This window comes from Nicotiana tomentosiformis, chromosome 2 (assembly GCF_000390325.3).
Source record: "Nicotiana tomentosiformis chromosome 2, ASM39032v3, whole genome shotgun sequence".
Lineage (NCBI taxonomy): Eukaryota > Viridiplantae > Streptophyta > Magnoliopsida > Solanales > Solanaceae > Nicotiana > Nicotiana tomentosiformis.
The window spans coordinates 113,317,568-113,331,897 of record NC_090813.1 but is presented as its reverse complement, the minus strand read 5'-3'; the positions used below and the strand labels follow the sequence as shown (position 1 = coordinate 113,331,897).

The following is a 14,330-nucleotide window of genomic DNA, read 5'->3' as shown; positions in this document are numbered from 1 at the left end:
AGTTAAATCTCATTGAGCTTCCGGAGATGAAGCGGCCAAATGAAGCTGGGAAAACTGACGACCCAAATTACTGCAAATATCATCGACTTGTGAGCCACTCTATGGAGAATTGCTTTGTCTTCAAGGACAGAGTTATGGACTTGGCTCATGAAAAGAAGATCGTGCTTGAAGATGAGAAAGCAAGCGCAAATCAAGTCTCTATCATATTTGGCTCATTCAGTCCGACGAATTATGCAGTTTTAAAGAAAGTAAAGATGAAGAATTACTGGAGAACAACAAAGTTGAAGACGATCAACCTGAGGATGATGAAGGTTGGACGTTGGTGACTCATCGTAGGCACCACAGAAGGAGCCCATGAAAAGAATCAGTAGAACAACCAACAAGGAAAATGATGGTAAAAAGACCAAGGAGATGGAATCCAGTTAAGCACTTAAAGAAAGAAAAAGTGGAGGTACACCACCCTCAAAAGCCACGACATCCAGTGACCTTGGAGCATTTTTATACCAAGTTGGTTCCGCACGAAAATTTCCCATGGGGGTATTGATGCCTTCTGTTTCCATGCTGACGAAGGGGAAGAAAAGAGTGATGACCTACCGTTGGCACCATATTCAGAAAAAGCTCATCGAGTCCACTTCTCAAGAAGTTAATGCTTGTGAGGAAAAAGTCACTTTCACAAATGACGATTTTCTTCTAGGTGACACTCTTCATAACCGCACATTGTACCTGGTTGGCTATATGCGTGATGAAAGGGTAAATCGAATTTTGGTTGATGGAGGATCCTCAATGAACATTTTGCCAATTCGTACTGTGAAAGAACTTGGTATTCCCATGAACGAACTCTCAGAAAGTCGTGTGATGATCCAAGGATTCAACCAAGGGGGCAAAGAGCCATATGCGTGATCAGGCTTGGAATCACCATTGAAGATATGCAATAAAGTGCATGGATGCATGTGATTGATGCAAAGACTTCATACAATATCTTGATTAGAAGGCCTTGGATACATGAGAATAAAGTGGTTCCATCTATGTACCATCAATGTTTGAAATACTACGAAGGTGAAGTCGAGAAGAAGATAATTGCTGATGACGAGCCATTCACCGAAGCTGAGTCACACTTCGCCGATGCAAAGTTCTACTTGAAGAACCGCATTGTGAAGGAGCTAAAAGCTGATGATGTCATGAATGAAAAGGATGACGAGTCCACGGCTAAGAGAGTTGAGGTGGTTGCCGACAAAATCAAAGTTGTTGCTGAGAAGGTACACCCTAACTCAAATAAGTCTCATAAAGGGAACATTGTGTCTCACGGCAAGAAAGTAACTCCTCAGCTCCAATACATCCCTAAAAAGAATAAAGATGAAGATGAATCATCTAATCTCCAAACTAACATGCTAAGGGGTTAACTCTTCCAGTCAAACAAATTGAGGCAGTAAAGTCGTCCTCAATACCGCTTGCAGGGTTTGTGGCTCAAAATCGTTTGCAGAATGTGGTACTCCTTACAAAGCGAACAGATGAAGGTTTTGATCCTAACGCTTACAGGCTATTTGCAAAAGCTGGATACAATCCTAATGAGCTATCAAAGTTAGGGAAGCTACCATCAGAAGCTGCGACGAGACAACCACGTGAAGGTTTGGGATACAAGCAATCGTCACCAGTGCGCATCCTCATAAGAAGGGTGAGCAGCAATTATATCACTGTAGAAGATGAATCTGCCGCTTCTAACAAGCCTTCTATCTTTGATCGACTTGGAAAATTAACTGTGAGGACTTCTGTGTTTGAGAGATTGTGTCCATTAAAGAAGGGAAACAAGTTCCAGAGAAACTTTCAAAGCATAAGAACACCTGTTTCGCCCAAAATCCAGAAGATCTCTAAGGATTTCCAAAGTTTGGTTCCTTTTAGAATAAGGCGATAAACAAAACTTGTGGTTTCATGCAAAGAAGTACTAAAGGTAAAGCCATATACTGTAGTCTACACTAAGGAACGTGACGAAGATGAAGAAAGTGTGGGTTCTTCATATCATGTTACTGTACAAGGCGAGAATGGTGTTCCATCTTCAATGGAGGATAATGCAGAATTGGAGGATGTTTCACCGTGTTATCACATATCCTTTAACTATGGGGACTCTCAAGAAGATGAAGATGCAGAAGATGCTCCACCTGAACTTGAAGAAGGAGTGAAGACTATAGTTGATGCCTTAAAAGAAGTTAACCTTGGCACCGATGAAGAACCAAGACCCACCTACCTAAGTGCTTTACTAGAAGTTGATGAAGAAAGCACTAATATTGAGTTACTCAAAGAGTTCAGCGATGTCTTTGCTTGGAGCTACAATGAGATGCCTGGCTTGGACCCGAAAGTAGCAGTCCATCACCTTGCCGTCAAGAATGGTGCTCACCCTGTTAAACAAGCCCAAAGGCACTTTAGGTCGGACTTGGTACTCATCGAAGCTGGCTTTATTCGTGAAGTTAAATACCCAACATGTGTTTCAAGTATTGTCCCTGTAAGGAAGAAAAATGGCCAGATTCGAGTGTGCGTTGACTTTAGGGATCTCAACAATGCGTGCCCGAAAGATGAATTTCCGCTTCCTATTCCAGAGCTGATAATAGATGCTACTACTGGTTATGAGGCAATGTCGTTTATGGGTGGTTCATCAGGCTATAACCAAATTCGCATGGCACCAAAAGATGAAGAGCTTACTGCATTCTGCACCCCAATGGTATTTATTGCTATAGGGTAATGTCTTTTGGCTTGAAGAACGCTGGTGCTACTTATCAAAGGGCTATGCAGAATATTTTTGACGACCTCTCCACAAAAATGTCGAATGCTATGTGGACAACTTGGTGGTAAAATCAAGAAAGAGGGGCGACCACTTGAGAGACTTGAGAATGGTGTTTGAGTTGCTCCGGAGGTACTAACTTAGGATGAATCCATTGAAATGCGCCTTTGGAGTTACTTCCAGAAAGTTCCTTGGTTTTATTGTCCGACATCGAGGGATTGAAATTGATCAAGCCAAAGTAGATGCAATTTTAAAAATGCCTGAGCCTCGGGGTATTCACGAATTGAAAACTCTGCAAGGAAAGTTAGCGTACCTTAGGAGATTCATCTCAAACCTAGTTGGGAGGTGCCACCATTCAGCCGCCTTATGAAGAAAGGTGTCTCTTTCAAATGGGACCAAGCGTGTAGCAATGCCTTTGAGAGCATTAAATCCTACTTGATGAAGCCTCCAGTTTTGGCAGCCCCTAAACTTGGAAAGTCGCTGATACTATACATTTGAGCACAAGAAAGGTCTGTTGGAGCGTTGTTGGCCCAAAAAAATAGTGAAGGGAAAGAAAATTCCCTTTACTACTTGAGCAGGATGATGACACCAAATGAGCTGAATTATTCGCCAATTAAAAAGTTATGTTTGGCGCTAGTCTTCTCAATCCAAAAGTTGAAGCACTACTTTCAAGCTCATGTTGTTCGTTTGGTTTCTAGAGCAAATCCCATCAAGTTCATGATGTCAAAACCTGTCCTTAGTGATCGACTAGCAAGGTGGTACCTCTAGTTTCAATAATTTGAAATCGTGTACATCCCTCAAAAGGCTATAAAAGGACAAACGTTAGCAGACTTCTTGGTAGATCACCCTATACCTGATGATTGGGAGTTAACTGACGAACTACCTGATGAGGACGCAATGGTTATTGAAGTTCAGCCTCCATAGAAGATGTACTTTGATGGTGCTGCATATCGCGAAGGAGCTGGTGCTGGTGTAGTATTTGTCACTTCTCAAGGTGAAGTTCTGCCCTACTCTTTTACATTGACGCAACTCTGTCTACTAACGTTGCTGAGTATCAAGCACTAATACTTGGGCTTGAAATGGTTGTCGAAATGAAGCGGTTGCAATTGCAAGTCTTTGGTGACTCTCAGTTAGTGGTCAATCAGCTTTTAGGTAGTTACGAGGTCAAGAAACCTGAACTACGCCCATATCATGATTATGCTAAAAAATTAATGGGATGGGTCGGTGACGTGACTATTCAACATGTGCCAAGGAAAGAAAATAAGAAAGCTGATGCTTTAGCTGCCCTAGCTTCATCGTTAACCCTGCCTGATTAAGCGCAAGTTACTGTCTGCCAAAAATGGGTAGTACCGCCGCCAAATAAGGTTGGAAGTGAAGGAAATGAACTCAAGCATCTTGTCGCTATTTCTGAAGCTGAGAAAGAAGAATGGCGACAACCCATTATCGACTACTTAAGCTATGGTATACTTCTAGAAAATTCGAGGAGAAGGACTGAAATCCGTTGTCGTGCACCTCGCTTCCTTTACTACAAAGATACTCTATATAGAAGGTCATTCGAGGGAGTACTCTTACGATGCTTAGGGGAAGAAGAAGCATTCCAAGCTTTGCTAGAGGCACATTCTGGGGTATGTGGGTGTAACGACCCGGCTGGTCGTTTTGAGAGTTATAGCCCTGTTTCCCTCATTTCTGCTTCCTTTTGTGCTTTTCATCTATATTATGATATACCAGGTTAGTTGATTCGAGTTCGGAGTGGTTTCGGAGTGGATTGAGACACTTAGTCTCTAAAGTAGAAGCTTAAGTTGGAAAAGTCAACTAAATGTTGACTTATGTGTAAATGATCTCAGATTTGAATTCTGATGATTCCATTAGCTTTGTTAGGTGATTTTGGACTTAGGAGCACGTCCAGAATGTGATTTGGAGGTCCGTAGTGGAATTAGGCTTGAATTGGTGAAAGTTAGAAATTTGGCGATTTTGATCGGCAGTGAAAAATTTGATATCGGGGTCGAAATGGATTTACGGAAGTTGGAGTAGGTTTTTGGTGTCATTTGTGATGTGTGTGTAAAATGTGAGGTCATTCGGACGTGGTTTGGTTTGTTTCGGCATCGGTTGTCGAATTTGGAAGTTTAGAAGTTCTTAGGCTTGAATCCAAGGGTAATTTAGTGTTTTGATGTTGTTTTGAGTGTTTCGAAGGTTCGACTAAGTTTGTATGTTGATATATGACTTGTTGGTATGTTTAGTTGAGGTCCCGAGGGGCTTGGGGTGATTCCGGGTGGTTAACAGATTGTTTGAAGTTGGAAAATACAGCTGAAACTGCTGCTACTGGTATTTCTGCACCTGCCGAAGGGGAGCCACAGGTGCGAGGTCGCAGGTGCGCGTGGGAGTTCGCAGGTGCGGACAATATTGAGGTAGGCTGGGTCCACAGGTATGTAGGAGAGGTCGCATCTGCGAGTCTGCAGATGCGGATAGATGCCCGCAGAAGCGGAATTAAAGAGGTCAGGCAGTGGCCGCAAGTGTGAGGTCTTTTCCACACCTGCGTGGTCGCAGATGCAGATATGGAGTGCAGGTGCAAAGTTTTGGGCTTTAATGATTTTCCGCAGGTGCGCATATTTGGCCGCAGGTGCGAAAGACCTGGGCAGAAACTATAAATTGAACACTTTGCGAATTTTGGTTTATTTCCACCATTTTCGAGTCGATTTTTGGAGTTTTTGGAGTGACTTTTGAAGTGGATTCAAGGGTATTCACTGAGGTAAGTTTCTTGAGCTCTATTATCATTAGCTATGCTAAGGGTAAGGTTTGCTTTCCTTTACCCCGGCCTCGGGAGGATTCTACACTCCCCTTTGAAGTGTCTCCTCCCCCACGAGAATGCACCATTTTCTGCAACACACAAGTAGTGAAAGCCAGTTAGCATTGGGGTTCAATCATGTATTAAAGCAGTACATATGAAATGAAAAACAATGCTTCTCAGAACAGGGCATCGCGGACTGCATAAAAATGAGTGCGGCCACGAACTGCCCGTCGCGGACCGCGTAAAAGTGAACGCGGCTGCGAAGAGGCCAGGCTCAGACTACTAGCTCTCTGAACTTGATCAACCGCGGACCCCACAAAAATGAGTGTGGCCGTGAAAGACCAATCGCGGACAGCATAAAAATGAACGCGGCCGCGAATTCTAAATAACCATCAGTGCCTTGAAGCTAGGGTATCATGGACCGCGTAATTTTGGACGCGACCGCATACCCTATCGCGGACCGCGGCCCCGGAATTAAAAATAAATCGGCACTGATGAACACTTAAAACTAAGGTTTTCACTAATTACCCAAGAATTGTAGCAATTAAACATGCAATGTTACTAACCCCAACCCCCATTATGCATACAAACACTACCCATATGTTGTTAATAAAAAATTAAGCATTAATTTGATAATTTTGCATGATTCTAACCCCATCTAAAAAGAAAAATTAAAACAAAGAGAAAAGAAAAGAAAAAGATAAAATCAAATTATTGAAATGAACATACCAGTTGTAAGGATAAGTTTAAAACCAAGTAAGGATGCACAATGCTTTAGGTGAGTTTGAGAGGTTAGGGTTCGTAAAGTGTGAAAAGTTTCAAGAACTCATATTTATACTCAGAACCCAGTGACCCCACCGCCTAACCTGAGTGCGGCCACAAAATTTTGTCGCGATACGCACTTTTTACCTTTCTGTAGATCTGCCTCAGATGCACGGGCGCGGTCCGCGAAAAACTGGCCGCGACCGCACTTTTTGTGCGGACCGCAAAAATTTGAACGCGGCCGCGAACTCTGAAGGTATTTTGACAGGCCAACTTCAAAAAGTTGGCATTTTGCCCATTTTAGCTATGCGACCGCGCGCAAAATTGTGTGGCCGCGAAGTGCTCATGCGGTCCGCAAAATTTTGAGCGCGGTCCGCGAAAGTTCACCACTTAGCTAAATTTTTTCCTTGTCAATTTCTTGCACTGCATAACCAATACCTACATACACTTCACAACTGGTTAGTCCAAAACAATGTCTAATCTACGAAGAAAATCAAAAGAAAGAAAAACACATGGGTTGCCTCCCAAGAAGCGCTTGATTTAACGTCGTGGCACGATGCATGGTACCATCATCATTTGAGATGGATCAATTCCACAATGTGGCTATCATCAATCTTGCCAAGGTAGTGCTTCACTCAGTGCCCATTGACTCAAAAGATCTCACAATTCTTGTATTTCAAATCTAGAGCACCGAAAGGAGTCACATGTACCACTTCGAAAGGACCCCTCCACTTCGACTTGAGCTTTCACGGAAACATCCGTAACCGAGAGTTGAATAGAAGAACTAAGTTACCTTCCTTGAATTCTTTCTTTCGAATATACTTATCATGTAAGTACTTCATCTTGTCCTTATACAAGGACGAGCTGGAATAAGCATGGAATCGGAACTCATCAAGTTCGTTTAGTTGCTCTACCCGTAGATTGGCAGCTACATCCCATTCAAGGTTCAATTTCTTCAGCGCCCACATGGCTTTGTGCTCTAATTCAATTGGAAGATGACATGCTTTCCCAATTACCAACCGGTATGGAGATATACCAATTGGAGTCTTGTAAGCTGTTCTATAGGCCCATAAAGCATCGTCAAGTTTCATTGACCAATCAGTCCGGTTTGCATTGACATTCTTAGATAGAATGCTCTTGATCTCCCTATTGGAGACTTCAACCTGTCCACTTGCCTAGGGATGATAGGGGGTTGACACCTTATGATTGACACCATACTTGGAAAGTAAAGTGTCAAAGGTTTTGTTGCAAAAATGAGAACCCCCATCACTAATGATAGCCCTTGGGGTGCCAAGCCTTGTGAAGATATTTTTATTTAAGAAAGCCACCACACTTCGTGCCTCATTGTTGGGCAAAGCCACAACTTCAACCCATTTGGAAACATAATCCACAACAACAAGAATATAAGTGTTCCCACATAAACTCATAAATGGTCCCATAAAGTCGATGTCCCACACATCGAAAATATCAATCTTAAGGATGGTGGTGAGTGGCATTTCATTCTTCTTGAAAATTCCACCGGCTCTTTGGCACTCATCACAATACCTAACGAGCTCACTAGCATCTTCGTACAAGGTAGGCCAATAGAATCCATAACTTAGGACCTTTGTAGTGGTTCTCGCCCCACCAAGGTGACCACCATAGGGCAAGGAATGGCAAGCTTCAAGAATACTCAATTGCTCTTCTTCCCGAACACATCTCCGGATAACACCATCATTGCAACTTTTGAAAAGATATGGCTCATCCCAATAATAATCCAAGCAATCGCGTTTGAGATTCTTCCTTTGGTTAGAAGAGAGCTCATTCGGGACAATGCCGGTCACAAGAAAGTTAGCCACATCAGCAAACCAAGGTATCCCAGTTAAAGACACGGAGAAGAGTTGTTCATCCGAAAACGAATCATTAACCTCGAGGCCATCATGGGGCCTCCCCTCCTCTTCCAAGCAGGACAAGTGGTCCGCCACATGATTCCCACTCCCTTTTTGGTCTATGATTTCAAGGTCAAACTCTTGTAGAAGAAGAACTCATCTCATCAACCTAGCCTTAGAGTCCTTTTTACTCATCAAATAACGAAGTGCCGGGTGATCGTTGTGCACAATCACTTTGGTACCCATGAGGTACGGGCGGAACTTTTCCATGGCGAAGACAATGGCTAATAGCTCTTTCTCAGTCACCGTGTAGTTGACTTGGGAGTCGTTCATTGTTTTGCTTGTATAAAAGACCGGATGAAATATCTTGTTGATTCTTTGCCCCAATATCGCTCCTACCGCAACGTTGTTAGCATCGCACATGAGCTCAAATTGTAAGCTCCAATTGTGTGCGGTAATGATGGGAGTGGTAGTCAACCTATACTTGAGTAGCTCAAAATCTTTCATGCAATCATCATTGAACACAAACATGACATCTTTTTCCAACAACTTGCACAAGGGGTTCACCACTTTTGAGAAATCCTTGATGAACCTACGGTAAAACCCCGCGTTACCAAGAAAGCTCCTCACTCCCTTGACAGAAGTCGGAGGAGGGATTTTTGATATCACTTCAATTTTTGCTTTTTCCACTTCAATACCATTCTTGGAGATCTTATGGCCGAGGACAATGCCCTCCTCGACCATAAAGTGTCACTTCTCCCAATTAAGCACTAAGTTGGTCTTTTCACATCGGGCCAACACTTTATCAAGATTATCCAAGCACTCTTCAAAGGAATCCCCCACAACACTGAAATCATCCATGAACACCTCGAGAAAGTCCTCCACCATATCCGTAAATATTGCCATCATACACCGTCGAAAAGTAGCTGGTGCATTACACAAAACAAACGGCATCCTTGAGAACACAAATGTGCCATACGGACAAGTGAAGGTGGTTTTCTCTTGGTCTTAAGGTGCAATGTGAATCTGGTTATATCCGGAATACCTATCCAAAAAGTAATAATAAGCACGTCCGGCAAGTCTATCCAACATTTGGTCAAGAAATGGCAATGGAAAATGGTCTTTCCGGGTCACTTTGTTCAGCTTCCTATAATCCATGCATACCCTCCAACCGGTGACAGTTCTTGTGGGGATCAATTCATTTCTATCATTTGTGATCACAGTCATGCCCCCTTTCTTTGGGACACATTGTACCGGCGAAGTCCATGAACTATCAGAAATGGGGTACACAACCCCTGCATCTAGCCACTTGATGATCTCTTTCTTGACTACATCTTGCATGGCCTTGTTCAACCTGCTTTAATGTTCCAGGGAGGGTTTGGCATCTTCCTCCAATATGATTTTGTGCATGCAAAAGGCGGGGCTTATACCCCGAATATCCGCCAATGTCCAACCTATTGCCTTCTTCCTTCTTTGAAGCACTGCAAGGGTGGAATCTACCTGCACGTTAGTTAAGCACGAAGAAAGAATAACAGGTAATGTGTAACAATGGTCTAAGAACTCATACCTGAGGTGTGAAGGCAAGGGCTTCAACTCCAATGTGGGTGGCTCCCTGATTGAGGGCTTTGTTGGTAGAGTCTTCCGGTTCTCAAGGTCCAAGGAAAGTTTTCAGGGTCCATATGTGTAGGATCCCAGTCCTTGTAAAGCATTTGCACATTCTACCAAGCCTTCCTTCTCATCCTCATCATGATTCAATAACACAGCTTCCAAAGGGTCTTCCATATTAATCATAGCACTTGTGTCATCAACAATCACCTCATTCATAAAATCCACAAACAAACGTACTTCGTTGCAATTAGGCTGCCTCATTGACTTGCACACGTGGAACACAACTTTTTCACCGCCCACCTGGAAGGTGAGCTCCCCAGCTTCCACATCTACTAAGTCCTTACATGTAGCTAGGAAAGGTCTCTCCAATATGATTGGCACCTTATAGTCAACCTCACAGTCGAGTATCACAAAATCTGGGGGAAGTATGAACTTGTCGACCCGAACTAGCACATAATCAATTATCCCCAATGGCTTCTTCATTGTTCGGTCCGCCATTTGCAACCTCATGGAAGTAGGTCTTGGTTTCCCAATCTCCAATGTCTTGAACACAGAATATGGCATCAAATTAATGCTCACTCCCAAATCACACAAGGTTTTGGCAAAATCGGCACTACCAATAGTGCATGGAATTGTAAAGGCACCGGGATCTTCTAGCTTTGGAGCCATGGAATGCAAAATGGCACTCACTTGATGTGTCATTTTGATCGTCTCATAGTTCATTGACCTCTTCTTTGTTACCAAGTCCTTCATGAACTTGGCATATCCCGGCATTTGTTCTAGAGCTTCAACCAAAGGCACATTTATGGACAAACTTTTCATCATATCAATGAATTTCTTGAATTGGTTCTCGTTGTTTTTATTTGAGAGCCTTTGAGGATATGGTGGAGGAGGCCTTGGCAAAGGAGCCATGGCTTTGGGCACTACCGGATCCGTTATGTCTATCACGTATTCCCTAGACGGGTTCACATCATCTTGGGTCTCCTCCACATTTTCATCAATGTCTATCCTCACTTCATCATTCACATTCTCATCATTTATTGTCTCATCCTCTTCTTGCATAACCACATCATCATTCACGATCTTTCTTGGATTGGAGGTACTAGCAACTCCACCTCTACCACTTCTTGTAGTCACCACCATAACATGGCCAATATTGTTTCCACCCTTTGGGTTTACTACCGTATCACTTGGTAGTGCCCCCTAGGGCGAGTATTCAAGGCTTGAGAAATTTGACCCATTTGGACTTCCAAGTTGCGGATAGATCTATTGTGGGAAGCTATTTAGGCATCGGAGTCGGCGTTTCTTTCCATCATTTGCTTGAACATACTTTCTATCCGTCCCATCTCATTGTTGGAAGAACTTTGCCCTTGTGACAGATATGGAGGCGGGTTGTTGGGTTGCTGATACATCGGGGGCCTCTGAAAGCCCGCCCCAGATTCCCTTGATTATTGTTGTTCCAACCTCTCCTCCCCAATTACTATTATTGTTGCCACCCCAATTACCTTGGTTATTTCCTTGATTCCCCCAATTTTGATTGTTGTTCCCCCAATTGTTCGGATTGTCGTTGTTGCCACAATTCCAATTCCCTTGGCCTTGGTTGCCCTAATTTTGATTGTTTCCCCGTGTTCTCCACCATTGTTGATTTGGAGCATTGCTCCGTTGACCTTGGTAATTGTTCACATATTGAACCTCTTCACTTTGATCGTCATAAGAGTCATCTTGGTTGTACCCACTTCCACTTTGCTCAAATTGATCCTGATTGTGTTGAACTTGTTGACCTCTTTGTCTCCTCTTGTTAACCATTACATTCACTCCTTCCATGGATTTACTTGCTTTGGCCCCTGAACCTGCTGAAGCTGTGCCTTGGCTAACTGATTCATGGTAGTTGTCAACTCTGTTATGGCTTGTCAGTGATCATGAAGTTCCTTGTGAAGGTGGATAACATTAGGGTCACCCTGAGGAACGTTGACCCGACTTTGCCAAGCTGAAGAGGTGTCCGCCATATCATATAATATTTTATATGCTTCTGAGTATGGCGTGTTCATGAAGTTACCCCATGCGAGCTGATTCACCATACACTGGTTAGTTGTGTTGATACCCCTATAAAAGGTTTGCTGGATCATCGCTTCAGTCATATCGTTGTTGGGGAATTCTTTGACCATTGTCCGGTACCGGTCTCAAATCTCATATAATGGTTCATTTGGCTCTTGTTTAGAAGCAAGGATTTCATCTCTCAATATTGCCATATGTCCCGGAGAAAATAACTTTGCTATGAACTTCTCGGCCAACTCATCTCAAGTGGTGATGGAATGGTTGGTTAGCCTCTCAAGCCAATCCAAAGCCTTCCCTCTAAGTGAGAAAGGGAAAAGCCTTAACCTCAAAGCATCCTCAAATACATTCGTCTGCTTGCTCCCCTAAGATGTGTCTACAAAACCTTTGAGATGCTTATATGCATTCTGATGTGGAGCTCCGGTGAAGAAACTCCTTTGTTCCAATAGAGTAAGCATGACATTGGTTATTTGTAAATGCCCGCCCGTATCCGGGGCAAGACAATTGCACTTGCGTAGCCTTCATTGGGAAATACCCGGTGTGCTGCCCTTGGAGGAGGTAGGGGAGGTTTTGGAACGTTGTCATGAGGCGGACGACCTCTTCTTTGTACTTGAGGTTCAAGATGAACCTCATCCACTTCATTTTCATCTACCTCCCCCCCGAGGAATATGTCTGAGGGCCCATTTGGTACCTAAAAGCAATTGACACACAAAAATTAGAAAAATGGAAGGAAAGAAGAACAGAACACACAAATAGTTAGATATATAGCTAAGACCGTCTAACTCCCCGGCAATGGAACCAAAAATTGATCGGGTCCAAGCCTGCACTACTATTGAGAAGCGAGGATGGTCGATGCAGTTTTATCTAAGTCTAGATACGTGTTTTGTTCCTAATTACGCTTCCACATATTTTGGTTTTGATTCTACTTCTAATTCTATTCTATTGTATGCAATGATTAAAGCTAAGTACAATATTGTTTTTGATGTTGGTTTTCAAGTGTTTAAAAGGACTAGGGTAGTGACTTTCGCCTAGGTGGATATCTAACGGGTAGCAAGAATCTAGGGCAAGCTTGATTAATTTGGGGTCGTAATATAGCTATCACACCCAAGTACTCATTTATACCTCTCGATAGTTTGAGTGATTTTGCCCAATTTGGCTTTCTTAAGTCCAAATGGGTATTCATGCAAGTCACGTGATATTAGCTCAAGTCGGGTATTACTGTCTCTCGCTTTAACCCTTTAATTGGGGCTATCAATTTCTTGAGTTCGCCCAATTCCTTGTTAGTCTAGTTTTCCTAGACTTAGTCCCTCTTTCTCAAGAAGAGACTAAGTCACAAAGGCATGAATTAGTATTTGCAACCACTAATTCTACAATTCTAGCAAGAACTAGGCTAAATATCACTAACCCATAAACATTCAAGTCCTAAAATTCAGTACCCATTAAATACCCACATTGGGTTGGGTCACAACCCTAGCTATGGGTCTAGCTACTCATAGAAATAGCAGAAATCAAATATGAAAAGAAGATAAAATTCATAATACTTGATTAAAAGATGAAAATCTAATGTTATAAGGTGAATCTAATATAAAATTGCCCAAAAGAGAAGTTTCAGCCGTCTCACGTGCTCAGCTAATACACCCCCCTCTAAAAATGACAAAAAGTTCTACTTATACTAAGCAGAAATTTTTAGACAAAAATACCCCTGCAGAGGTTACGCAGCCGTGTAATTCTGACCGTGGCCGCACTCTTGCTTTAGCGGCCGCGTAATTCTATCGCGGTCCACGTTCTTCACTTCTGGATCTGGGTTGATCATGGTTTCACGGACCGCGTAATTTCCATCGCAGTCGCGTAGAAGACTTCCGCAGCCGCATAATCTTGACGCGGACTGCACTTCTTGTTTTTGCTTAAAATGTAAGCTCTCTGAACCTCAGCAACCGCATTCCACGTAATTCAATCGCGGCCGCGCAATTACTTTAGCGGCCGCACCTTTCTGACGCGGTCCGCGTTCATGTTTTAGCCCAAAAAATCCATCTCTCTGAATCTTCCTTTTGCGGACCTCGAAATAGTGCTCGCAATCGCGTTGTAGCTTTTGCGGCCGCACAATATTTGTGTTGTCCGCATTTCATATCTTTTGGCCCAGTCTTGGTTTTTGTTCTAGTTTAGACTCCTTTTTGTCCGCGTAGTTGAAGGAAAGAGAGAGGGTCATTATAGAACGGATAAAGGCTTGTAATGTGGCTATTGAATGAAAAAGGCTTAGGCTCAAAGGGGTTGACTAGGGATATCATATTGGTAGGCTACGAAAGCTTTCAAAGTTCAAATTGGACCAAGGAGAGCCTACAATCATTTCTCAAGTTGAGCTACACTTAGAATTTTGCCTAGACAAACATTCAGGGCAAGTTCTAGACTTATTGGCACGGGACTTGGACTTGCAATTCAATACCTCACCTCTCAAGCTGCTGGATTGTTAAAGAGAATACAGTCGAGG

General features: G+C 43.0%; 2 protein-coding genes across 2 annotated transcripts; one reads left to right on the top strand and one right to left on the bottom strand.

The window, feature by feature from the left end:
- The first annotated feature begins 944 nt into the window (after nt 1-944).
- Nucleotides 945-3,694, top strand: LOC138905427 (uncharacterized). Its single transcript, XM_070193951.1, has 4 exons — nt 945-1,256; nt 1,394-1,880; nt 1,965-2,710; nt 3,575-3,694. The coding sequence occupies exons 1-4, from the start codon at nt 945-947 to the stop codon at nt 3,692-3,694; spliced, it is 1,665 nt and encodes a 554-aa protein (XP_070050052.1).
- A 6,159-nt stretch (nt 3,695-9,853) lies between these two features.
- On the bottom strand, nt 9,854-10,936 carry LOC138905426 (uncharacterized). Its single transcript, XM_070193950.1, has 2 exons — nt 10,586-10,936; nt 9,854-10,450 (listed from the first exon to the last, which is right to left on the bottom strand). The coding sequence occupies exons 1-2, from the start codon at nt 10,934-10,936 to the stop codon at nt 9,854-9,856; spliced, it is 948 nt and encodes a 315-aa protein (XP_070050051.1).
- Between the last annotated feature and the right edge of the window lie 3,394 nt (nt 10,937-14,330).

Bases quoted from the DNA above. Each gene is read 5' to 3' on its own strand.
- LOC138905427 (XM_070193951.1), top strand. From the start codon at position 945: ATGCATGTGATTGATGCAAAGACTTCATACAATATCTTGATTAGAAGG. The intron at 1,881-1,964 runs GTTTGGTTCCTT...CATATACTGTAG, and splicing joins GATCTCTAAGGATTTCCAAA to TCTACACTAAGGAACGTGAC. The intron at 2,711-3,574 runs GTATTTATTGCT...ATCCCTCAAAAG, and splicing joins CTGCATTCTGCACCCCAATG to GCTATAAAAGGACAAACGTT.
- LOC138905426 (XM_070193950.1), bottom strand. From the start codon at position 10,936: ATGGTGGTGACTACAAGAAGTGGTAGAGGTGGAGTTGCTAGTACCTCC. The intron at 10,451-10,585 runs GTTGAAGCTCTA...ATGGCTCCAAAG, and splicing joins TGTCCATAAATGTGCCTTTG to CTAGAAGATCCCGGTGCCTT.